Source organism: Natator depressus, chromosome 16 (genome assembly GCF_965152275.1).
Source record: "Natator depressus isolate rNatDep1 chromosome 16, rNatDep2.hap1, whole genome shotgun sequence".
Classification (NCBI taxonomy): domain Eukaryota; kingdom Metazoa; phylum Chordata; order Testudines; family Cheloniidae; genus Natator; species Natator depressus.
In genome coordinates this window covers 22,480,949-22,506,781 of record NC_134249.1, presented here as the reverse complement: position 1 = coordinate 22,506,781, position 25,833 = coordinate 22,480,949, and the positions used below count along the sequence as shown (strand labels likewise).

The following is a 25,833-nucleotide window of genomic DNA, read 5'->3' as shown; positions in this document are numbered from 1 at the left end:
GCCTAAGTGCAGCTTTAGGTCTGAAAACAGATCCTGTAGAAACACTGCACTGCAAACACCTTCCCTATAGGAAAGGGGCCTGCTCTGCACAGCTCAGCAGAATCCCTCCAAGATCCTGAGCAGCTCCTGCTTTCAGAAACACCCAACCTCAGAATCCAAAAGCAACCAGAAAGTGACTGATCCAAATACTTCCTGCTGAAACAGAGGTTTTCTGTCATTTGCAAACACGGATCCTCGCAGCACCTCTCTGAGACACGGACACATTACCCCATTTTACGGTTTTGGAAACCACAACACAGTGGCTTGCCAAAGGCCCACTTAGCAAGTCATGGCAGAGCTGGGCCTAGGAGTTGGGAGTTCCTGGCTCCTGCTCACGTGTTTACAATCACACTGCTCTCTTGTACAGCGGGTGCAAACTTGCTATTCCCCAGAAGAGTCCCATCTTCCAATGTCTGTCATTTAATTACATTAACGATTCCCTGTGATGTCCAATGCCCAGCACCCTGGGGTAATCAGGGCTGCATGGCATGGCATCTCAATTCATGTGTGCTCTGCCTGAGAGCTCATGCAAAGCCTCAGACAGATCTGAAGAGAGAGGCTCAGCTGCTCCTTACAGGGAGGAAGGAAAAGCCAGTGGGTTTGAGATTAAATTAAAAGCAGGAGAAATATAAGTAAGCATCCTCCTAGGTCCGCTCCCCTGGGGTGGAGTTCAGGCTGTTAGTAAAGGTTTACCCTGTGCTCCTGGGAGAGGGGGTTGGGGATTGTCAATCATTTACATTTCATGTCAAGGGAAAACTGATAGGGTTTTTTTTAAAAGGGGGCTGAAGAAACTGGAGATAGCCAGGCCAAATGAACTGTGACAGCCTGTACTTGAGTTCAGTCTTTAAGCATCTGAAAGGCAACAATTATTTCTCCTCTAAAGAACTTTCTTCCCCTTCCTTGACAGTCTCCTGGAAAAGGCAAACACTGTATGTAAACAGTTTGGGAAAACAGGAGGAGGTCCTACCCTGGACTGAGGGGGTTAATAGCGAGGAGCACTGTGAAGAGCTCTCTGGTTGCAGCAAGGTGGGGGTGTCAGTCTGACCTTGGGGGGGGGGGGTCAGAGAAGAAAACTGTTTCCAGGCACACCAGATCTTCCCTTCTTCTCTGTAACGAGGCTGAGGGGAGCCTGCCTGTCTGGGCTATGGAGAGCATTCAGATGGGCACACACTGCAAACCCTTTCTTTTGATCTGGTGCTCTCTGGCTTCAGTAGATCTGGTATTAAGAAAACTCCTGCCCTCTGGGTGTTTCACGCAGACAGCCTCTCCTGCCGTCAACCCTGTCCACCTGGAAGGGGGGATAGCGAAGGCAAAAAGGTGTGTCTGGAGCCCAAACCCTGGGCGTTGGTCCAAAAGACGTGGGCAGTGGGTGCTCTCCCAGTGCAGGGAGCTGCCAAGGGCACACAAGGGGGCAGAGGTGACAGCTCCGATTGGAGGTTTTCATTCCTAACCAGGTGTGCTGTTTGGGAACAAAACACCTTCACCCGCTTTAGAAAGGGATGGGATAAAAGCAGCCTTTTCCTGGCTGCCTTGTTGCCAAAGAGATTCAGCAGCTTCTCCCCCAGTGACCCAAGTGGCCGCACAGCCCAGTGCAAGGTGACATCATCTGCCCTTTAGGGCCTCTCCAACAAAAGCACCATTATGTGACTGTCATCTCCAGGAGCCCCCCATCGTGCCCAGGTTTAACAGGGAGCTTTCCCACACACAGCTGCTCTGTTGCTGGGGTGGGCCAGGCCCAATTCACCAGGGGAGCCCAGCGCCATTCACTCACTGAAAGGGAACAAGGGCACCTTTCCTGGCTGCCGTGCTATCCTGGCCCTGCCTTTCCTCTCGCCGGGGACAGCCGGGCCAAAGGCAGGGATGAAAGCCAATGAGCCCGTCACCTCTAGACAGGGCCGCCCAGAGGATTCAGGGGGCCTGGGGCAAAGCAATTTCGGGGGCCCCTTCCCTGTCTCAGACCTCAGACATTCTCGTGGAGGCCCCTGTGGGGCTTGGGGCCTGGGGCAAATTGCCCCACTTGCCCCCCCATGGCGGCTCTTCCTCTAGAGCCCCAGTTCAATCCAGCCCAGGGCCCGAAAGTTACCCTCCAGTAGCTGGTGAATCAATCTGGCCTATCCCAGAACTACCCCTTTCCTGGCTTCCCAGCTGAGATGGCTACGCTGTGACAGGCCCATGGAGACTCATCTACCCTCTGCCCACAAAAGAGCGTCCGGACCCAGTCAGGAGGGAGGCCCGTGGCAGGGAAGCTGCCCTCCTGCTGCTAGCACTGTGCCTGCTCAGGCCTTTGTGCTTCAGGGCTGTCCGCACGGGACCTTTCACCAGGGCAGGGCTGACGACGAGAGACAAGTACTGGGGGGAGAGTGCAGGGAGCCCAGGCGAGGCTGCTACAGCATTGATACCCACGTCGGGTGGGTTGGAGAGGAGGGCTGCAAAGGCGGCATTAGCTGGCATCTCATAAATTGTCCTGTGGAGCCTGAGCAGCATGTGGATCGCTTGGCATCTTTGGCATCAAAGCAGAACAGGCTAGTTCTCTGCCAGACGTGAACTCAGCAGCTTCTCCTGTGAGTAGAGAATCCACGCCGGGCCGGTACGTGTGCAGCAATCTCGACTTTCCAGACCGGTGGAGAGCACTGAAGGACCGGAATTTGGAAACACCCCTTTGCTCTCTCTGTACTGGAATTGGACTTTCACTCTCTTGCACTGTGCCCCATCAATCAAACACTAGACCTGGCTAGCTGTCATTGCAGTCTGAGTACCAAGCTGTTCCGGGTTTATATACTGCACCCACTTCCACGGATTCACAACGCCTGCTGTTTTCAGCGCGTGGAGATCCAGGCGGTTTGTGTGGACTCATGCCTCCCCGGAGAGCTGTTCAGAGGCTTCACGGGACCCTTCCTCCTCCCAGTGGATGGGGACAGCCAGGAGTATTCATTAGTACTTGTACTGAGGTTGTGGCTTGAGGCGCCTGGCCAGGGATCAGGTCCCCACTGTAGCACACATGCATAAATGGAGACCGTCCCTGTCTCAAAGAGCTGATACACTCTAAAGACACGGCAAGAGATGCTAATCTGAGGAGAAGCAGATCGGGTTCACCTCACCCAGCCCCTTGAATGGATGCTGCTGTTTGTAGGCTGTGATGCCAGCCCGTCCCAGCATTTCTCTGTGAATGGGGACTCAGCGGAGCCCAGCTCAGTGCAGGGAGAACAGCTCATCTCTGTGCCGCTTTCTGGACATGTGGCATTTCATGCTCTCGCTGCCCTTTTGGCCTGTGGTGTCTCCTTTGGCACCGCGCGTTGCACAAATGGCAAGATGTCAGGTTTGATGCTCTTGCAACTTTAACCCTAAATGTTCAAACAATAAAAGCCTAAACGACAAGAATACGCCCGATTCCCCTCCCACAGGATGGGACAGCTCCATGGCAAAGCTCAGGCTACAGGGCCATGCTCAGCACTGGCGCACGTGGGAGGAGGATGGGCTTGTGGTTAGGGCATTGTGTTAGGACTTGGGGGCTCTAGCCTCCCTGGGTGTCCTTGGGCAAGGCCCCTGATCTCTCAGGGGCTCAGTTCCCCATCTGAAGAGTGAGGATAACTGTCGGTCTTGTCTATTTAGAGCGTTAGCTCTTTGGGCCCAGACCGTCCCGCACTCTGTGTTTGTACAGTGCCACTGGCCCAAGTTCCTGTTACTCCTTCCGAAGCTCTCTCTGTCCAGTCAGTTCCTCTCCCCTCTCACATTGTGCCCTACAAGCCCAGTCACAGGGCGACATGCTAGGCAAGATGTGTGAGCCTCTTGGAGGCTCCTGGCTGAATTCCTCACTGGCCAGTACAATGGCTATGCTTGGCAGCTGCTCCCTCTGGCAGCAGAGAGGATCTGTGGCTTGCACAGGGGAAAAGGAGGTCGGAGGAAAGGACACAGTGGTGATTAATGGGACTGTGTCATCCCTATGCCTGAGGGAGACAGAGTTTACTGCTTGTACATGGTAGAACTTGTTTGGAAAGACAGAATATAAATTAAGAGCCGTTTTTAATTCTTCTGTGGCTCTTCACGGGAACTCTCATGTCACTGATCCTGCAGAGAGGCATGTAATTATTTAGACTTTAAGCAGTCGGTATTAATGTGGGCGTGGGTAGGGCCCCACCATGTCTGCTCCTATCTGGATGCTTTCAGGGATGGCAAGAGCAGCAGCGTATGAGTAGAGGGTGGCTGAGCCGAGCCTCATTACGCTCGGGGCTATTTAATGAACACGCTGACACAGATACAGTGAGAATTCCTGATGCGATGGTTCTGAGGGAAGGTGGGTGTTGGGATTTCAGGACACTAAATAATGCAGCACTTCCCTGTACATTTATGTAATGGTGCTATTTTAGGCCATATATTCAAAATGAGAACTCACAACTTTTATTCCTCTGGCAAACCAGAGCAGCCAGAGAGGAAGCTCTGACCTTGTGCTCTCCAGGAAGGACTGAGTGTGACAGGCAGGAGGTGCTCAGAGTCACCGGGCTGCACGGCAGACTCCATACGACCCACATGCCAGGAGGCAAATGTGTCTGTTGCTGCAAACGGCGTGAGATGGAGAGTGACTCTAAAGAATGTGCAAGCCAGAGGGGCCGTGGCCTTTCGGATCAGATCAGGAGCTTAGCTGCTGTGGGACTACCCCCTCATTTCACAGGGGGACACATTGCATCATCTAAGAGTTCTTTTCCAGATCTAACTTCTAGGATGCTTGGAAGTCCCCATGTAACAGGGTGGTTAGGGGGCCTGGGGCCGGCCAGCCCCGTGGTTATGCAGAGCCCCTTTCAGAACAGGCCTGTTAGAGGTGCTCATCAGATCCAGCTGGGAAGGGTTCAGGTGATTGCCTAATGAGCCCCTGATTCCTATTCAAGGCTGAAAGAGCGCAGCTGATGTGGAGAGATACAGGGAGCAGGTGGCATCTCTCAGACAAGTGGCTGCTACAGTGGGAACTGAAGACCCTGGGCAGGGGAAATGACTGGGCTTGTGTGTGGAACGGCTTTATTGTGAAGAAATAAAGCTGAAGTCCTACCTAAGGTAAAAGGGCCCGACTCTGGCTGTGGTGTCCCTCCTTCATTGGCTGAGAGCACAGGCTGCCAGCACCCGCCTCCACACCGCTGCGACCTTCTTGCAGCATGTGAATTCGGTGTGTTGGAGAAGATCTGTGCTGAGTATTTCCAATCCCAGATCCACTAGGAGCAAAGCTATTTACCCAAATGAAAAGCAGAGCCTGGCTTGTTTGCAATGCTCATCTCATGCTGGAGATGTTGCTCCTACCACCCTAAGAACAAACCCACTTCTTTTTTAAGATCTTCAGGGCAAGGACATGGCATAGCTTTTTATTTGCTCTGAAGTGCCTTGTGCAGGTTGGGTGCTATATGAAGTCATGCAGACATGGACATCTCACAGTTTTCATCTGTAGTTGGGGTGAATTTTTGCATTAGCAGTAGGCAGATCTGTGGCTTCTCTCTGCTTTGCTATGCTTGTGGGAAGAGAATCCCTGTCTCCGAAGATGATGTGACCCTTGATGCTTTCACCAGAGAGCGGAATATGAAAGAAGTTTTGGGACAATACTGCATAAGGAGCCTAAGCCCTTCTTTCACAGGTGCCTGTCCCTGAGCTGTTTAACTGTGGTTTTAAGTTCTACTATGATCTCATCCCAGGGGTAATTTATCGCAGACATTGCCCTCCCCAGCCACCCCCACCAGAAATCCTATTGCAATGACCAGTAGAGCGCAGAGGCGGCAAGACATGAAATATGACAGCATGGAGCCTTGCCAGGTGTTAGGCCTGGTGGGGCCGTGTTCCCGTGTGGACTCAGGAACCCTCAGCGTGCACGATAGAACAATTTCCAGAAAAAAATACTCTAGGCCCAGGGACTCCAGCAGCATGTCTGTCACTGCTCTTCCAGCACGCTGTGCGTAGGGAACAAGAATCCTTAGCCAACAGCACACAGACAGGAGAGACCTCTGCAAGAGAGAGAAGCACCTCTTTCTCGGCATACATGATACACTGCCAAAGGGCTGGAAGGGCAAAATGTATACAAATAGAAACGCTCGCCCATCCTAACAGAGAGCAATGCTACAAGGCCTCGATTCGGCTCTCATGCTGGTGTAAGCAAAATCTGATTCAGGCCTGTGTTTACAAACTGCTAAAGCCTGCACGTCTGCACTCCTGACTCCCCCATCCCCACTTTGCAGACTTCAGATGTTCTGAGAAGTATCTGCACTCTGAGATACACTCATCCCATGTTTTCTAGGCTTTTGTTCAGCCCTCCTACCTCCCATATTAAGTTCCGTTCAGCTACCGCCTCCCCACGTCCCTTCCCCCCAGAGCAGCATTTGTTAGGTGCACCTACAAGGGGAAGAAGTGTTCTATGTCTGCTCCCCACCCCCAGTGGACTGTCCCCTCTGACGTCACAGCAAAGTGTCTTTGTGCTGCTAGCAACAGAAGCGGAGGAATAAAGTACCGCAGCCATCTGAAGTGCTGGTTGGGCGGGACGGATAACCAGCCTGCGTTACATTCTGGAAAGAGCTGTGTTTGGCTAGAGTGGTTTAACACAATTAATCGGACATTAATTAGCTCCCGGGAGGAGAAGATATAAGCCCCATGGGGCTTCCCACTCCTAGAACAGCGGAACTCAAACATATCTTCCTCGTATGGAAGGGGAGGTGGCGAGGCAAGGAAGTTGGCACAAGGGAGTGAGGTACGACATGGCCCAGCTAACTCGAGCGGTTTCCCTCTACAGACCAGTCTGGGCTCAGTCTCCATAGGGGGTGACAGGGCAAGAAGGTCAGTGCCCCCCTCTCCCACTCCCAAGCTCTTTTCTCTAAGGAAACAGTTGATTTCAATAAATGAAGTCTGAAGGCAGAAGCCCTAGAGGAGGGAGGAGACAGGGGAGCCCCAGTGGCTCGGCTAGCTGCCAGATGCATTGAGCTGAGCACCCAGGAGCTGAGCAGTGTAGCAACGTTTAGGCACAAAAATAGACAGAAAAAGCAACAGTCAGAAACAAGAAAACAAGGTCGATCGAGTTCCCTAAGCAGCAGAGCTTCAGCCTGCAAACTGCCAAGCGTCCACACCCAACGCTCCAACCGTGAGCAAAACACATTACTCAGCCTGCGATGCAGAATGCAATGAAGACTAACTAGGCCACCGGGGCAGGTCTGAAGCCAGGTGAAGGCATATGTCTCTCTGCCTCCAAGCAGAGGGTTGGTGGCGATAACTCAGAGGAGAGCAGGTTACCACTGAAGAGCCCGACTCCATCTACAGTCATAACCCAGCATTCAACTGACAGATACAATCAGGAAGAGTCACCAGAGGTGCTGAGGCACTCGACACATGACAATGTTCACACTGTGTTTCATGCCCCGTTGGCTCTATGCTACTAGGCTTCATTCTCTGCTTTCACGGAAGAGTGCCCTTTGCTAACTCCAACCTTGGGTACAGCTGAACTGTTCAATTCCTAAGCCAGCAGCCTTCACAAACAAACCCAACACCCATCTGGTCTCAGTCAGATCAGGGCTGGTGCACCTTGACACAGAACCATTTTGTTTATTCCCAGGCAAGAGAACCACCTTTAGTTGCTTTAACATTGTCAATCTGTATCCATTATATAAGAGTATTTCCACAGAAGAGAACATTTACCACAACCTTAGAAGGCCTAGAAAGTCAAACTTAGCCATGGCCCCAGGCATTGCAAAGGATGGAAATGCCTATGGCTGTGCACATCTTTCGATATTGATGGTGCAACAGATTGGATCAGGCCACTGGCTCCCAGCACTCCCAGATGGAGTTCGGCAGCTTTGCCAGAGTCCCTGTAATGCCCGCATTACAATGCCCTTCCTTTAGCAAATACCTGGCTCCCCTTGCCCCTGGATTGCTGCTAGGTCCCACCTCCTCAGCACAATAAGCACAGAGGGCCAGACTGGTAAAAGCACCAAGCAACTCCCCTGGACATTAGTGGGAGGTAAGCACCTAGTGGGATTTTCAAAACTGCCTGTCTGAATCTTTAGGCGCCTGAATACCTTGAAAAATCTGGCCCAGAGTTCCTACTCTCATTTCTTACAGGGAGACAAAGCTGAAGATGCTAATTGCCTGTGATGGCAGCACATCCAGTTACCCACGAATACTTAACTTTACAGGGTGCTTCCCTGCCACAACACTGCAACGCCTCACAACCTGGGCTGCAGGGACTAGCCCGAGACTGGCGCTGCCCGCGGGAGGCAGCAACATGAAGTGAAGGGCATGCCCAATGCCCATTAGCTGGGGTGAGGTGTTCCCAACCTCAGAGCAGAAGTCCCAAGCTACCCGAAACCCTCTCTTCCATTACAGAGCTTCTTCCAGCGAGCAGGCAGAGGGTACAATTTAGCCCTACAAATCTCACTGCTCTCTCACCCCATGACAAAAAAGAAAGACACATTTATTTTTAGAAGAGAAAAAAATTAAGGTTTCTCCTGAAGCCAAGAACTACAATACAACAAAGCCATAACTGGCTTGGCTGGCAGCTTTGGAAGCCCAGCAACAGAGTTCAGCTCGGTCCCCTGGATGCATTTTATACCCAGCCCTGCAGACAGGGCAATGATACAGAGATCCCCTAGGATTATGCCACTGTTTGCGATGTGGGTCGACCCATGTTCTCTATCACTCCCAAAGCGCAGCTGGTAGTTAGTCACCAATGGTGATGGAATGAGAAAAGCAGGGAGGGGAAGTGATTCAGGTGTTCAGAAAACAGCCAAGCAGTTGCCAATTAGTCCAAAGAGCCCATCTGGCCTAAGGAAAGGCTATTTAGAGTGTCTAATAATTATAGCAGAAGAGGAAGAAAACTAATTTAAAGCCTTTTAAGACTCGCTGCTCCCCTGCCAAAGCATTCCCCTCCTCCAGGGATCCATTAAGAATTTTTATTGTGTAGATTTATCACAGAGTTATTTGGTCAAAACATGAAGTAACTTGTCAGATGATGATGTTAAGCAGCATGGATTCCATTTGCCTTCAGGCCTCATTTAGTACCGAGCGAAAGCCGACTGAAGAATGTAAGTGTGGAACAAAGCCTTTGTTGGTGAGTCACATATTTTGTTAACCACCAGACGGCTTTGTGGCCCCAGAGAACCCCCCAGAACTAACAGGGCCCTGTAAAGTATAAGGGACTCAGGTGCCATGCTGCCAGGTGTGGTATAGGAGCCTAAACAGAAACCAGCACAACCTCTGGGACAGGGACTGGCTTTGCACAGCACTGAGCACAATGGGGTCATGGGCCATGACTGGGGCTCCAAGGTACCACGGACATACAAATAACAACAGTAACTAATCTATAAAGGTCCCCAGCCCCACAGAATCAGGACTAGCACTTCCCATGTCTAGGGAGTAGAGCCAATGTGATTTTAACAGGCAGCAAGGGAGGGGGTGTCTAGGCAGTAGTTTGCACTAAGACTAGTAGCTGACTTACAGAAGCAAGAATTTCATGATGAGTGCAAAAAAAAAAAAAAGAAAAAAATTCCCCCTTCATTTCTATAAGCGTCACCATAGAGGCAGGTTTAAGTTTGTGTGTTTTCATGGACCATTGTATTTTGTTCCCGTCTCTGGATCACGTCAAGTTGCTGTGGTGATAACATGCCTTGGGCAGTAATTCTTACAGAAGAAACCAGCTAGTAGCTCAGATCTGGTCTACAAGCAAGGGCCACACCGCTTTACAGAAATACAGCTGAGGCATTCTCTAAACAACCAGTCAGATCCTGGTTAACTTGGACAGTCTCCCAGTGCAACTGTCACTTGAATTAAGGTACCTTCTCATTAATGAGTTCATTGAATGTGCTTGCTCCCTCTCTGGTTGCCATCTCAATTACACTTTTTCAGACACCCAGACAGAAAAAGATCTAAGGCAGGGCTTACTGTTCTACACAGTAATGTAATTTGAAGGCCATTATATTTCATATCTACAAGTCTCTACTACCCAGTAATATAATTTGTTGAAAAAGCCACTTTATTTCAAACCAGCTAAAAGTCCTTGTAGAGATCTTATCCAGCAATATTTTACTGAATGAATCCAAGTGCTAGTACATGGTGTAATAAAATGATTATACTGTTAAAACCACTTTGCTTTAGAATAAAAAAGGCACCTGCCTTGTAGCACTGCCAGTTAAAGAGCTCTCTCTTACTCCGTTTGGTATTAACAGTTCAATTTAACTTTTATCTGTTTAACTGCTCCATTTATTAGCCTCTAAACTAATCCCAGTCTAGCATGACTCCCATGCAAAACTATGTTAACATGTCTATTTTCATCCCCCACATTTGAGAAGCCAACCAGTTTTCAGCAATCCAAGGAAGGCATTAAAAGGTCACTTATTTAGAGAGTACACATTTCATTTACTGATGCCTCCATCCATCTGTTATCAGTCATACTTAGCATCCTCTTTGAACATGATCTAAAAATTAAGGCATCCAAAAATCACTAGTCACTTTTGAAAAGTTCGGCCACAGAATGTGGCTACAGCAAAGGGTCCAAGTTCCTTTCTGTTACAGTGGCAAAAGATCAGAAGTAAACTTGTGTACCTAAGAGCAGAACTAGGCTCAATGATTTCAAACTTACAAGCATAAGTGTTTAAAGAGAATGTCAGCTACTATTCTCCACCAAAAGGTTGTGGGGTTTTTGTTGGTTTTTTTTTTTAGGATAGAAATGTGTAAGCACTCCTAAGGGACAAAGGAAAACAGTCAGTGAGGTGACTAGTGGACATAAAAGCAGCAGGGGCAGCTATTCACTTGTACCCCAGTGTCATACCATAATTAAATGTCCCCAAAGGGTAGACAGAAGGTACTATTTTATCTTGGATTCCTGATGTCGTATACAAAAGCAGTCTATTTCCTTCCCCTCCCCCATCATGATTTAATGAGTTGGGAATAGTTTGCTCTCTACAGCAGCTATATAAGGCTGGGTGCAGACTCTGCAGATGCAAGTTTAATTAAAAGCCTCTTCCCTTTGCCTTATGACAATATGATGGTATCTTAACTACTTCTCAAAAGCAGCAGCTGCATAAGCTGCTCTAGGTTTAGTCTGAGATATGGCCCAGGCAGTTGTTCCAAATGGTTTCAGAGAGACCTTCCAGGTTTCTAAAACTTTTTCTGCAATCAGCTTAGAAATGAAAATATCACCATAAAACTAGTTAGGAAGCTTTTATCTGAAATACACTCCAGTCAATGCATGTGCATAATGGGCTACCAGCTAAACAACAAGGAAGTCTTCAGCAGGAATGTAACAGGACATGCTCCCCTTTAAGAGCAGTTACCACTGTTCCTGGTGGTTGGCCTTTATGGGAATTATGGGAGATGTAGTCCCAAGAAGGACCCTGGGTATAGTAGGCTGCTTCAAGGCATGCTGGGTAAGAGTGGGTAATTGTATTTAAAGTTGCCTGTGGCCCAGTCAAAAAAGACCTGCAGGGAGCTGGAGTTGCTGAGAGAGCATAGGAGAGGGGTGTTCTCTCTAGACAGTGGGAGGAGTAGCTAGGAGGATAAGCAAAGGAGGATAAGCTGTACAAGTCCCAAAGGGGCAGGATATAACAGTGGAGTGAATGAAGAGGCCTGGAGACCACAGTAATGGTGAGGGTCCGAAGCCTGGTGTTAGCACCTGTCTTTGTTTAGAGGCCCCAGGCTGGACCAATGGAGGGAGGAAGTCCCACCATCAGCTCAGTCTGCCTCCCCTAGAGAGGCTAGGAGAGACCCCGATGGGAAAAGGACTATCAAGCTATTAGTTGTGGAAGGGTGAAGAAGCTATTGACCTGAGCCCTCCATCAAGGGGGAAAGATAAGCATGCAAAGGATTGAAGGATTATTGCACACTCCTGCCTCAGGGGACGGCAGAATGGATTTTGGTTGTTTGGTACTCTTGCTTGCTCTGGAAGGGGAGGAATCTCTAGTCTGGCTGGAGAGCCATGTTATTCCATCACAAGGGAACACACTAGACAACACTGTGACAAGAGGGAGATCATTTACAGATTGAGACTGAGGCAGCAAGCTCCTTGTAGAAAGGTAAGTGCCTGCAACAGCCAGGTTTCTCTCGAATATAGCGTATGGAAGCCCCATGGGAGCTGGGGCTATTACTTCTGTTCCCTTCACGAAGACAAACAAAACATGTCTGTGGCACTTGCTGTGTGGCCCCAACAGATATTCAGAAAAGTACCTGCCCCTAGAGAGCAGGACACTGGAAAAATTAGTAGCGTTCAATGCGGGTATTCAACAAACTCTAGCAACTAATGCATCCTGGCAAGGGAGGGCCGCAGAATAAAAAAGGAAGAGTTGTTGCTGTGGCTCTCGTGAAATGAGACACAGGCCCATGGAAACAACAAGGCAGCCTGTAGGTTATTAAGTGTGGGTGTCGGCTCGTACATCTCCAGGCACAAATGCTACAATCTCTCATGCAGACTTCTCCTTGTGAAGGCGTAGCAGAACTTGATTTTAATTTTTTATTTATTTATTTATTTATTTTACAATTTTGATGGATAAATGCCTGTTCAGCAATTTTTGAGAGTATCAATTTTAAATTTTCACAGTTGCAGGCTGTGAGTTATACAGAGAATTCTTTCCCAGGTGTGTGTCTGGTGGGTTCTGCCCACATGCTCAGGGGCTAACTGACTGCCATACTTGGGGCCGGGAAGGAATTTTCTTCCAGGTCAGGTGGACAGAGACCTTGGGGGTCTTTCACCTTCCTCTGCAGCGTGGGGCATAAGTCGCTTGCTGGTTTGAACTAGAGTAATTGATGGATTCTTTGTAACTTGAAGTCTTTAAATCCAGATTCAAGGACTTCAGTAACTCGGCCAGAGGTTATGGGCCTACTACAGGATAGGGTGGGTGAGTTCTGTGGCCTGCCATGTGCAGGAGGTCAGACTAGATGATCACAACGGTCCCTTCTGGTCTTAACATCTAGGAGTCTGTGAGAAATTCTGGGGGAGTCAGACAATTATTTAACGAAAGTAGAGGCTGAGACTCAGAGTTAAAGCTTTATAAACTGTTAAAACACAAATTGTCAATATCACATGTCAAAATATACAAAGTAAATACCCTTCAATCAACAAATCGAACCTGTTCTTACTGTTCCTTCTCTACTCCTCCTGTAACCAGCCTAATTCAAACGTCTAAACCACTGGATTTTTGCCTCTAAATTCTCAGGCAGCATTTCTTACTTTGCCTAGACATACAGAATGTGCCTGTAAATTTCAGTTATTATTGGTAGAAATTATTTCACCGGACACACACAGACAAAAGTGAAGTTTATCAACATTTACCAATAAAAATCTAATCCTTCCAAGCCTATCTATATGGTAACTAGAATATGGTACCATCCCCCTGGGCATGGAGAGCTAGCTGGGATTCCCTTCAGGGCCTGTTAATAACCTTAATGGACTCCAGGGCTTCATGCAGGATACTCCCATCCACACAGGCTTTGAAAATGCAAAGGCCATTCTGCCAGGATACCAGCAACTCTACTGCCAGCAATCATGGTGCCATGTGGGAGACTCAGGAGCTGGAGCTGCAACCACTAAAGGAAAACTAAATCTAGACTGAGGGATCTAAGCTAAATATAGCTGCAATTAACATTTAATAGCCTAAAAAATCCCAGACACTGTATTGACCAGGTCCCTTAAAAATGTAACAGATTAGCCTAATCATTTGTGACAGAAACCTTTAAACTGAATTAAATCTTGTCACTCTGCATCTGATAGGACCTTGCATGTCCCTGTGAGGTGTTACTGATTCTTTACACCATTTGAGGCAGCAGAGATCTTCAGCATGCTAGCTTGAGTGACCCACAGGGCCAGCAGATGGGTACCAGGGTCAGACCTACTGGACAGGGAACTGGGTGACTCTTCTACTGGCTGCAATAGAGAAGCACACACTGCAGAGAAACACTCCGCGTCAAGTCAGCCTGCTCTGCGCTGTTGGCTCCCTGATTCCAGGATGTCACTTCTGCTACCCCTGCCCGTTAGTGTGGGTGACTAATTGTCCTTTTCTAGTGCTGCAGCTTTGCTTCATCTAGTGGGATATTGATTTTGATAGTGCTCATCGATATGTCCAGGAGACAGAGCAGATGGCAAACAACACACCAGGCCGCGGTGCGCTGTCCACAGGGGCTGGGGACAAAAGGCATCAGGGAAGGCGTGTCAGTGCAGCTGGAGGAGAGATTCAATGGGAGATGAGGATAAAGCCTCCTGTAAGAAGTGAAGGGAGACAGGAGGAGAAAAGGAGTCCAATTGATGTCAGAATCCCCCATCCAAATGACATATGTTGTTAAGCTAACTAACAGCATCGTGCCAGTTACCCATGTCATCCTGTCCCCCTAATGTTTGTTCCCATCCCTCATTACAGAGTCTTCTTGACTTAGGATCTGGAATCCGAGACTTTTGTTTTCAGAAGTGACCATTGATTGTGGGAACCCAACCTGAGACATCTTAAAAGGCCTGACCTTTAAAGCGTGGGTGCTCAGCACTTTGGGTTCCTAGGAGTGTCTCAAGCTGGACACCCCAAAATGGAAGTACCCCAAAACTGCTGGTCCCCTCTGAAGAATCAGACCAGTGCCTGAAGTGCCAGGCACATTTCTTTCTACTTCTTTTGTACGACACCACACAGTAAGAAAAACGCAAGTTAACGTTAGATCTGTTCTAGTCTTTCAGTCTGAATTTTTTTTTTTATTAGGGGTCTGGCTTAAAAGTAGAACCTAGATGGTTCTCAAAATGAAACAGCCTTTCCAGATTTTGGGGGACAGCAGCAGGGAGAAGACTCTGCAGTACTCTGACGCGGCAACATTGTCTCTGTCCTGCACTCCCTTGGGGGAAGGGAGACTTTCCTATTTATCTAAGAGCTCTTGGTTACCAAAAGACACCCCCCCCCCCCCCCGGCACATCTGCAGCTACTACTCTATGATGGATACAGAGCTAGGGACCAAAAACTCAGCATAACCCTTCTAAACGCTGAGCAGCAGCCTCAACAGGAGTCTTGGGTTCTGGGCATGGCGTGAGGGCTTGGTTCTAAGACCTGTGCGATGCTGCTCTCATTCAGGGAAACTTGTGGCTTCCTGTTCTAATCTGGGACACCACACTGGTTTCCCCTGACCTCACTGCACAAGGTGCAGGTCTCAGGCAGCGGTTTCCACACATAGGCAGCTGTGGGCTTTTTGGTTAGTTTATAGTGGAGCAGTGTAGAAACACTGAACACGCAAGTCAGTGAGGTGGTAGTCAATGTCTGGTCCCTCCTGAAGCACTTGCCTCACCTCCCATTACAAACCCGCTTTCTCTGCCTGCCAGGGCCGGTGCAAGGTTGTTTCGCGCCCTAGGCGAAACTTCCACCTTGCGTGCCCTCTGCCCCCCGGGAGCCCTGCAACAGCACCCCCCCACCCCGCGGCAGCTCTCCTCGGCCCCCTCCCTCCCTCCTCTCGGCGCCCCCCCCGCAGCAGCTCCCCTCAGCCTGGGGAGCCGTGTGCGACAACTCCTCGCCGTACGGCAGCTCCCTGCTCCAGCTCACCTCTGCTCCACCGCCTCCCTGGAGGGTGCTTTTGGCCGCCCCCAACCACTTGGTGCCCTAGGCGACCGCCTCGTTCGCCTACTGGTTGCACTGGCCCTGCTGCCTGCACATCTTGCTGCTGTAAATGTGAATGCAGATCGAGGCCCACAGCAGCTAAGGTGCCCACCTGCTCCAGTACTGTCGCGTTCAAGGAGGTGCCACAGAAAGAGTCTGACACCAATAATTATCAATGGACTCCTTCTCAGGGAAGAAGCTAGCAGGGCCCTGTCTCCTCTGTCTGTACAGCACCCAGCGTGATGGGACCCCGAGTCTTGGTTGGGCCTTCATGCACTGCCAATACAAACAAACAAGTCTGGGTTATCCTCCCCGCAGAAGACAAGCAGTGGTTCTCAGCATAGCCTGCAAAGTATGTATTGATGGCCGCTGAGAGAGATGGATGCCACATGATGCTAATGCTCCTTTCCAGCCCTACAGTGTATTAGCTAAGACTGCATAACTCCTGTCCCGCGGCAGCAATGGCCGGAGCTGCCAAAGGGATATTTCCAGCTTGTGAATGAGAAGGGAGGTGTCAACCAGATTGACAGCATGGCCCATACTAACAATCGGAGAACTGTTGAAGTAATGCACACTAACGCGGTGTGTCTGTCCCCTTCTCCCTCTGAGCCATTACCTGAGGATTTTGGCTTCTTTTCACAGAACTTGCTAGGTCCTCTAATCCAGTCCCCTGCAGTGAAGCAAGTTGTATTATCTAGTATTGAATAATATGAAGTATTATCTAGACTGGTGTTTCTCAACCTTTTTTGACACCAGGAACCAGCTTGCTGCCTTCCTAAACAGCGTCAGGGAGATCGCAGGGACCGGCACCAGCCCATAGAGCAGTCACTGAGAAATGCTGATCAAGACCATCCCCGACAGGTGTTTGTCTAACCTGTCCTTAAACACCCCCAATGACAGATTCCATAACCTCCCTAGGTAATTTGTTCCAGAGTTTAACTACCCTGACAGAAAATTTTCCTAATGTCCAACCTAAATCTCCCTGGCTGCAATTTAAGCCCATTGCTTCTTGTCCTGTCCTCGGCGGTTAAGGGGAACAATTTGTCACCCTCTTCTTCTGGGGAGGTCAAAAGGAAATGGCCTACAGCAGCTTCTGGCGACACAACATCCCTATCCAGCAACAGCACCTGTCATGCAGCTGCATAGCCTTGTACAGGTGCAAATGCTCTGCATGCTCAACGCAAAAGAAGTTTTACACACTTCAAGTCTGAACTCCGACCACCACAGAACCAGCAGTGTAATTAGAATAAGGAAGCTGCACAGGCTGCAAAGACCAATCAAGAAATCCCACTGTCTTGGGTTTTTTGTCAGGTTTGGTTTAAGCTACAGGGCTGCGAGCTGTAAACAATGCAAAGCTGGCAGGGAAACCCAACTTGGCTCCAAGCATAACAACTCAGGAAGGAGTCTCTTGGAGCCATTAAATGAGATTTTTTTGGAAGCATCTGTGCAACAGAAAAACAAACACTCTCCTCCCCAGTAGGTGTTCTATTTGCCAAGCTAAAATTAAACTAAGAAGCTTTGAGACTATCCATGACAATTGTACTGGAGTTTTACTGAAATTCTGAGACAGAGTATTACTAAACTACCACCCCGCACACCCGTCTGAGCTGTTCCTGTCCAGCTCAGAGTCCTGCCCCTCAGCGGCAGGTTAACTTGGCATTAAAATGCAAGAATTATTCAAGACACTTGCTAAAAACATGGAAACAGAGCTAGTATTAGTAAACTGGCAGTGATAAACCAGGTTTGGATTCCTTGTGGTGTTATTCCAAGCAAAAAACAAAACAAACAAAACCAACCTCAGGAATCTACACAGTGTAAGTGCGTGCCTGTTTCTTTGGGGTTTCAGTTGTTAAAGACTTAACAGCCTACCCTGAGAAGCCTAGAGTTATCAGAAGGAAACAGGAGGAGGAATATGCCAGTTTGGAGATTTAACTTTTTGTTTGGACATTAATAATGCACAATGGAAGCGGTGTCAGTGAATTACAGATAAGAGGCTTTATGTTAAACCTCCAATACTGGTGTTATGGCTTCTTTCTAGATGTTGAGACAACTTGCTCAGAACTACAATAGCCACAGGGGTCTATGTATCAAGTCTGAAACCTCTAGACTACCTGGCAAATAAATTCAAAGTAGATAACTGGAGATCCACACAGCTGAATGTGAGTTGTTGGAGATCTGCTCTATAAGGATGTTGCAGATCCTACGACGCTTCTCATAAGAGGAGTTTGCACTTGTGTTCTTAGGCCACTCCTCATCCCAAAAAGGTGGCTGCATTTCAGTAATTCTGTATCAGTCTAAAGTGCTTTGGCATCTCAAAAAAATGTAAGATGACTTCATATTACTATACATATTTGGTAGTGTTCAGAGACTCCAGGATCTACTGTAGGCAGGAGAAAAGGAGCGTGGTTTATGCCAGGGGTGGGCAAACTACAGCCTGCCAGCCACATCCTGCCCGCTGGCCACACCCAGCCCTCAAGCTCCTGCTGGGGAGCAGGGCCTGGGGCTTGCCCTGCTCCCACACTCCAGTGGAGGAGCAAGGTTCAGGGGCCGCTCCCAGAAGCAGCGGCATGTCCCTACTCCGGCTCCTACGTTTAGGGGCAGCCAAGGGGCTCCACGCACTTCCCGTGCCCTAAGCACCGCCCACGCAGCTTCCATTGGCCGGGAACTGTGGCCAATGGGAGCTGCAGGGTTGGCACCTGCAGACAGGGCAGCACGCACAGCTGCCTGGCCGTGCCTCTGTGTAGGAGCTGGAGAGGGCATATGCCGCTGCTTCCAGGAGCTGCTTGAGGTAAGTGCCGTCCGGAGCCTACACCCCACCAAACCCCTTGGTCCCAGCCTGGAACACCCTCCTGCAGCACAAACCCTCATCCCCAGCCCCACCCCAGAGCCTTCACCCCCCACAACCCTCTGCCCCATCCTGGAGCCCCCTCCTGCATCCTGAACTCCTCATTTCTGGCCCACCCCAGAGCCTGCACCCCCAGCCAGAGCCCTCATCCCCTCCTGCACCCCAATTTTGTGAACATTCATGGCCTGCCATACAATTTCCATACCCAGATGTGGCTCTCGGGCCAAAAAGTTTGCCCACGCCTGGGTTACGCTCTTTGTACTTCTGGGCTCTGGTGTGCTGCCATCGGCTAAGTCTATGCCCCACCCCCAGGCCACAGAGAGCGAGCCAGTGACACATCAGCTGTAAATTATGATGCTCTTTGAATCTTAAATCCCACTGCCTTGAGAAGGGACCAATAGCCGTTCCTATGCCATAGCCACCTAGCCACGTGAAGTGCCGACAGACTGCAGAGGGAGAGACAGCTCCGCATTGGCAGGAGATGCCTATTTGCCCATTCATACCATCCACACACACACACACCACACAGGGTGGGAAGACTCATATTTGCACATCGTAGGCCCCATGATCTTTGAGCTAGCATTCCTACAGTTCAAATACCCCTTCCCCAGCCATAGCTTCCCCACAGCTACCTTCCTACAAATAGCAGACCCAGTTCTGCCCTCAGACCTGCCCTCTACTCCCAAGGACTTCAGGGAGAGCTTCACCTGTGCACAAGGGCAGACCTTTGCCCATTAATTTCTCCCTAGAAGGCATAAGGGAGCAGATACACCTGCCCCCAAGAGATTTGCTGCATCACTTTGATTCTGGCTCATGAGAATGAATTTTCCTTGGAGTCATGCAGAAAGAAAATGTTTGCAATCACACCCTGGCATTCTGGAACTCCAGGAATGTCATGTCACCTGCAGTTCTCGTGCAGATCAATCAACTCCAACGCTCTCGGAATACATTACTGCCTCTGCATGTGGCAAGGGCTTGACAGCCAGAGAGAAAACCTTGCAGGCTCTTAGGCGATGTCTACGCTATAGATCTTCCAGCGGCACAGCTGTACCGCTGCAGCTGTGCCACGGTGAGGTCTCCTGTGTAGCTGCTCTGTGCCGGCAGGAGAGAGCTGTCCTGCCCATATAATTAAACCACGTCCACACCGGTGCTTTTGTTGGTGAAACTTATGTCAGGGTTTGGCTTTTTCCCACACCCCCGACCAGCGAAAGTTTTGCTGACAAAAGTGCTAGTGTAGACAAAGCCTTAGACCTGGAGTGCCTCGGGCAATGGAACAAAAGTTAGGCAGCTATTGTGTGACACCAGTTCCCCAGAGCACAGGTTCTGTGCGGCATCACCACTAGAAACATTCCCTCCTGGACTGAATGGCCATAGCTGCACTAAGAACTCGATTCTGACCAAGCAGTGGTTGGAACTAGATGTGCCTGTCAGTGTGTCATACTTCTGGTCCTACTTATTATTCAGGTACTAAACAATTACATCACCTTCTTTGTCAGCGTAGGAGTGGGCAGGGGATTAGCTTGAACCCAGAGAATCCTATAATAACATGGCAACTGTATGTAGTTAATAATCCAGGGGGAGGATTAGGAAATTTTAAATGTATGACTAGCACTGTATAATGAAAAGCTAAGCAGAGAGAATGGCAATTCCCCCTGCTCTACCTACTGGATTTGCATGCAGTTCCTCTAACTGAGGAAACATGATCTGCAACAAGGTTTTTCAGTTTGTCTTGCAAATGGAACTTAGTTCCATGAGTACGAACAAAAGGCATGCCACTAACTCAGAGATAGGATCGGTTATGGATAGAATTTTTACCACTTAAAGTTGTATAAAAAGCCTATGCCTCAAACGAACAGCTTGTGTTTTAACAGACCAATGTTAGATTCATGAATGAGAATCTCCGATAGCAACTGCCCAGGATTTATGGCTAACTGACTTATTGTGCACAACTGTCTGCTGAGCTGGAAGAGCACATCAATGGATTAGTGTCCCTGGGTCTCTCTCCTATATTTCATTTGCAGCTTTAGCAGCAAGTCTGCAGCAGCCATATGCAGAATGTGGCCTGGCATAATGAGGCCTGAAGGAGAGGAGACTTTCTGAGCAGCGAGATGCATGAATTGCTGTTTCCCTCATTCTATGTCTCTATGCAACTCTCGGTGGGCGCCACTGAGTTTAGCATGTGATAAGTAGCCTGTGTTGTTGCCCCCCCCCCCCCCCCCCCCCCCCACAGAGAGCTAGCATTTCGCCCCTGACTGGAGATCCAGGATTGGCCATAGACATGGAGTAGAGATTCAGTTTCAAACCCCATATACAATTTTTTCCAGAAATGAGTGACTGGACTAACCAGCTCTGCCAGAGCCTGGAAAAATAAAAAGAGGGGTGGGGCTGGCTGACTCAGGGGATTGGGACACTGAGCTTCTCATACAGATGACTGGTGCCAATTCAGGGTGGCAGCAGCCTACATGAGTTTGTGGCCTCTCTTCAGAGCCACTAGGCAAGCGCCCACATCCCAGCTGGCTCGCTCTGTTGCCAATCTTGGTGGAAATGCCCTCATTCCTAGAGGTGGCCCCTTCAGGTCACTGGGGAGGCAAAATGGGTGGCATGAGGCTTGCACTGTATACCCCGTCTTATGGCTAGACAACGCCAATCTCTGGTCTTGTCACTCCAGAGCCTCTCACAAGCACTAGTTTTGTATGTACCCAATTTTTCCTTAATAGTCTTTAATATCCCAGATGCCCTGTCTGCATATATTGCAACCTGCCAAGGGCAGGGTAGGACATCTTAGAGTTTCCCCAATATTGCTCCCAGCAGTGGAGCCGTGCTGGTGCCAGCACTGACAGGATGCCGGCATTCCAGGAGACCACAGTTTAAAGAGTAATAGGCACAAATGGCCTGTTGCTGTACCATGGTTTCTTCTACAGGGACAGCTACACTGACAGGAGAGAGAAAGAATTCGGGTGTAGACCAGGCCTCTGTATGCAAGTTAGCACTAAATAGCCACTACCTTTCTTCAGAGTTCCTATTATTATGCTGTCTGTGCTCAAGTATCCTTCTCAAAAACCCTGTTCCTTATCCTCTAGAAAGGGGTCCGAGCTAGTTAACTTTTCAGTAGAGCAGCATCCTCTGCTCCACACAGCTTGGACATGTCTGAATAAGGTCCTGCTGTACAGTGCACACACAAGTGAAAAGGGGAAGCCCTGCCTTCAAACAATGGGCTGAGGTTATAGCTGTTTTAACAGAATAGCTGCTTTAAAATACATTGCAATAAAGCTGCAACTCAGTCACCAGATTAATCAGTTGCATCCACGAGAGCAGAAGGGCATTGTTACGTGCTTCCCAACACCCAAGCGTGTTGCTGCACTGCCAGAATTCCCTGATTGATATTAAGCCATTCATCATGCCGATAGCAGGTGCTCAATCAGTGGCTGTCCACAGTTGCTGGGAACAGGAATTAAACACCTTTATTTTATTTTTTTAAAATAGCTACTGAAGGATCAGAAATGAACCCCTTTTGCAGTGCAATTTTAAATCTGACAGGCCAAAAATATGATGCAGCCCAAGATATACTGCTATTCACTGCAGCATCTGAGCTGCCCCACTGGCCCCCATCTGTTGCCTCTTTGCTATTAACTTCTACTTTTAAGATAAATAATCTGGCAATTTAGATTGCCACTGCACTGTGTCCTTTATGAGCAGGAGCTATGTTAATAGTCTCTGGGCAGGCAGGAGGCAGGGAATCTCATTTCTGCACTTGGCTGGAGATGAATAAATCAACTCTCCAGCTGGTTATAGGCAAAGCTTTTTTTTTTTTTTTTTTTTTTAAAAAGCCATTTTAAATGACATTAGATTTTTAAACACCAAAAGAAAACCAGGATAATCCCCTTTGAAGGCTTCAAATGCACAATTCCAAACCTACTTCAGCTGAAGTTTGCAACATTTCTGAACAGTCTCTGAATTAATTAAAAAACACCCTAGTGTTTCAGATGGGTAAGAATATAACAAACATGGAGACTGTCAGAGCATCCATCAGTGCTACCTCTTGGATGGAGGCTTTGAGAAAATAAACCTGCACTTGAGAAACTTCAAAACTGGTTTGAGACAGAAATTCTAATAACTTTGTTGGTTAATTCCAGTGCCCATTCACAAGCCCTTCTGATGAAGAAGAGGGTAGAGGAAGAAAAGTGGAATCTCGCCAAGTCTTTGTTAAAATAAGAATTTGCAAAAGGGAAATGTGAAGTGTGTGAGGTTCAGAGAGGAAAATAGAAACCTTACATAACTCGGTGGAGCTGGTTTCCTCTCCCTGCTCTGGAGAGGAGAGTTGGGGAGGACAGGGTGCTGGATCTAGTCCTGGTATGTCTCAAGAGCGTGGCTCCAAAGCTATACAAGAAAAGCAGTTGGGTCTGGGGAAGAGCAGCACAGAGCAACTACACCTGCATACTTCCATTCACGGTAACCTGCCATGAGCAGTGGTACTAGGGCTCCCAGTCAGACTCACCCGAATCCTTCTCATGGCTGCCACGATCTCCACACGGCTGTTGGGTCTCGGCACATCCAGACTACCGATGTACTGAAAGACAGAACAGTGGTGGGATGGTCTTAAAACAAATTGCAGTGAAGGAGTCACAACGTCTTCAAAATGAACAGCATCTTTGACTGATAATTAGCCCATAAGTGGCTGGGCAGTTAGACACCTCTAACTCCTGTCAGCCATTTCTGTCAGCACCTACAAGGAGGATCCCTCGCAGGTATCAATGGATCCTTAATGTCAGGTTTAAGCCCGTGAGCTCTTCCAGTTCTGGAAATGCCCTTAGATCCATTAGACATTAAATTCACATTACCCCACTAAAAGCTAGCCCCTTTCCTGGAAGCCCAATCCAGTTTGCTGGACTCCACTAGAGACCGTAATACTTTGCACTGGAGAAAGGAGATTACTGCTGGCAACCACAACCAGAGGGACAGCTGCTAGCCAAATCATTACATATACTGCATCTCAGACAAGCTGATTGCTACATTTTGTTTCCTATCTTCTTCCTTCCCCTCACCAAGAAAAGCTTGAAAACCTCAGAATGCCAGGCACCCCCAAGGACTGAGGCTAGTGCATGGCTCTGTGGCAACTGGCTTTGATGAGGAGCAATGTGTCTGCATCCCTGGTCAGCACCCTTTGTTGTTTCCTCTGCGCCTCTCTGGACATCAGTTGCCTTTTTGCTTGCTTGGCCTAGCAGAATTCTCTAGCTGATCCTGGAAAACGTGCCAGAATTGGTATTCTGTGTTGGCCCAGCCTGTCAATAACTAGGAGCTAATGGGAGCTGCAGCCCTACATTTCCACCGGAAACAGCAAGTTGCCCAGCATCCTGTAACAGGACATGCAAAACTTAGGTTTGCAGCGTTAGCACCTCTGCCTGCTGAATAAGGGCTGTTCAAGCTCAAGGCAGATGGCAAGTTCCAGGTCCAGCCTGGAAACCTGCCCACAACCAGTTAACAAATGCAGCCTTCTGTATCCTGGCTACCTCTAGTCCTGCCCGTGGGTTTGGATGGCATCAAGACCATATACGTTGGTCATACGCTTGCTCTGGACAAAAATGTAGCTTGACCGCCTACCTGATACAGCAGGAGCCAGCCTCCCACAGACATTTGCCCTGTGGTGGCAGCACTGCTCCCGTATGCTCAGCCCCAGCCTGCCCACACTTGTGTGCCAAGCCAGCCAAGGGAAGTGATCTGAACAGTGACAGGAAGAAACTGTTCTGCTAGGAGGACTCTGCTGCAGGACGGGGGCACTCGTGATGGCACATAGGGCGGGATGAATATGCCCACATGGCCACCAACCAAAGCAAGCCAGTGCAAAGCTTGAGATCCAGGCTGCCCTCTTGCCCCAAGCAAGGGGGGAAACCCCAAACCTCCCACAGGCAGAGCAGTTCTTTCATGTGATGCAAAGGGTAGTGAACTCTCCACAGGGCCTCTGGCTCATCTGCAGCATAACTGACTGGAAGGGGGAGCGAAGAGAGAACAGCCCAAGTCAGCCAGTAAACAGAAGCAGAACTGAGTGGGTGATCAGCATCCTGTCAGTACCGGGGAGTGCGGGTTGCTGTCCTCAGGCCATATGCTGTGGAAGTCGGACAGCTGGAGCGAGGGAGTCCGATTCCAAAAGCCAGTCCAATATGTCGGCATTAGCATTCTCTCATAGGTGGAGCATGCAGCCCCTCTCCCTTCATACACAGCCATGGCAGGCAGCCTGCCTTCCTCCCCCATGTTAATCAGGGGTGCTGGAGCTGACAAAGCTCAGCCTCCATGTATAAGAGGGTTTGGCTTGTGAGTCTAGAGGAAGTTTTGTGGTCAGCGAGTCAGGGAAGCCCCCATGGAAGCTTGGCAGGCAGCTCCTGCTCTTCCTAAAGACCAGCCCATGGCTCTCACTGGACATGTTGACATCTTTATGGGTTTTTGAAAGCACTGATGCAAGAGCTGAAGCTGGCAAGACCCAACAGCTTGTAGAGTTTTATTTTGCAAGCTTGTATTCAATGAAGAGCTCTCCACACAGACTGTCCATCTTAGCTCAGTATTTACTGCTCTTTCAGCTGCCTAGAAATAAGCACTGCAAGCATCTTGAAAGTTCATCTCATTTCCCTGCACCATCTGTAAATGTCTCCACAGCTTCTATAGACATGCCATTTTGTAACTACTTACAGCAACCCCTCGGTGAGCCAGAAGAGAGATCCAGGCCCCAGAGCATGAGTACTTGGGGTACATTGGGAAGGAAAGGATTAGCTTTTCCTCCCCCTTTCTATAGTGGCAAAGGTACATTAACATCACAAAATGGGATCTGTTTGGTTTTCCCCATTCACAAAGGGCCATGATCTATAGAGTCACATGAAAAAATTCTATTTAATGCAGTAGGCTGGCGTTTTGCAATCTTGTTATCAGTAGGCAATGGGGAGAGAGCCAGTGGCTAAGAACACTTCTATTGGCTTTGCTCTCAGACCTTGTATTGGGGTCCCAATCCTGCAAGCTGATCCATGTGGAATCTCCATTCTTAGAGGTTTTTAAGGCCCAGCTTGACAAAGCCCTGGCTGGGATGAGTTAGTTGGGGTGGTCCTGCTTTGAGCAAAGGGTTGGACCAGATGATCTCCTGAGGTCTCTTCCAAGCCTAATCTTCTATGATTCTGTGTTTGCCTATGGAGAGCCCCATCAAGTTCACCAGGGGCTCCACCCAAGTGTAAGGCGGCTCACCTGCAGCTTGCAGTATCAGGTTCTTGGTGTGCATTGGGAGTTCATCCCTAAAGATCTGAAATATAAACTCATTCATATAATGCAATGTGGCCTGGTACTTACAACCTGGAAAGAATTAGAGATGAGAAACACTACCAATAAACAAATGTCTTGCACGAAGCAAGCTAG

The 25,833-nt window shown here is 49.0% G+C and overlaps 1 protein-coding gene across 2 annotated transcripts in view; it reads right to left on the bottom strand.

Moving 5' to 3' along the window:
• Positions 1-25,833, bottom strand: part of LOC141999998 (carboxyl-terminal PDZ ligand of neuronal nitric oxide synthase protein-like) — a 61,312-nt gene that overhangs the window by 30,061 nt on the left and 5,418 nt on the right. The window contains exon 2 of one of the 2 annotated variants that reach the window (XM_074973982.1): positions 22,940-23,011. The exons of the other annotated variant lie outside the window; for it this stretch is intronic. Coding sequence (XP_074830083.1) covers positions 22,940-23,011 — 72 coding nt within the window. The remainder of the gene's footprint in view (positions 1-22,939; positions 23,012-25,833) is intronic. 2 annotated transcript variants of the gene reach the window in all.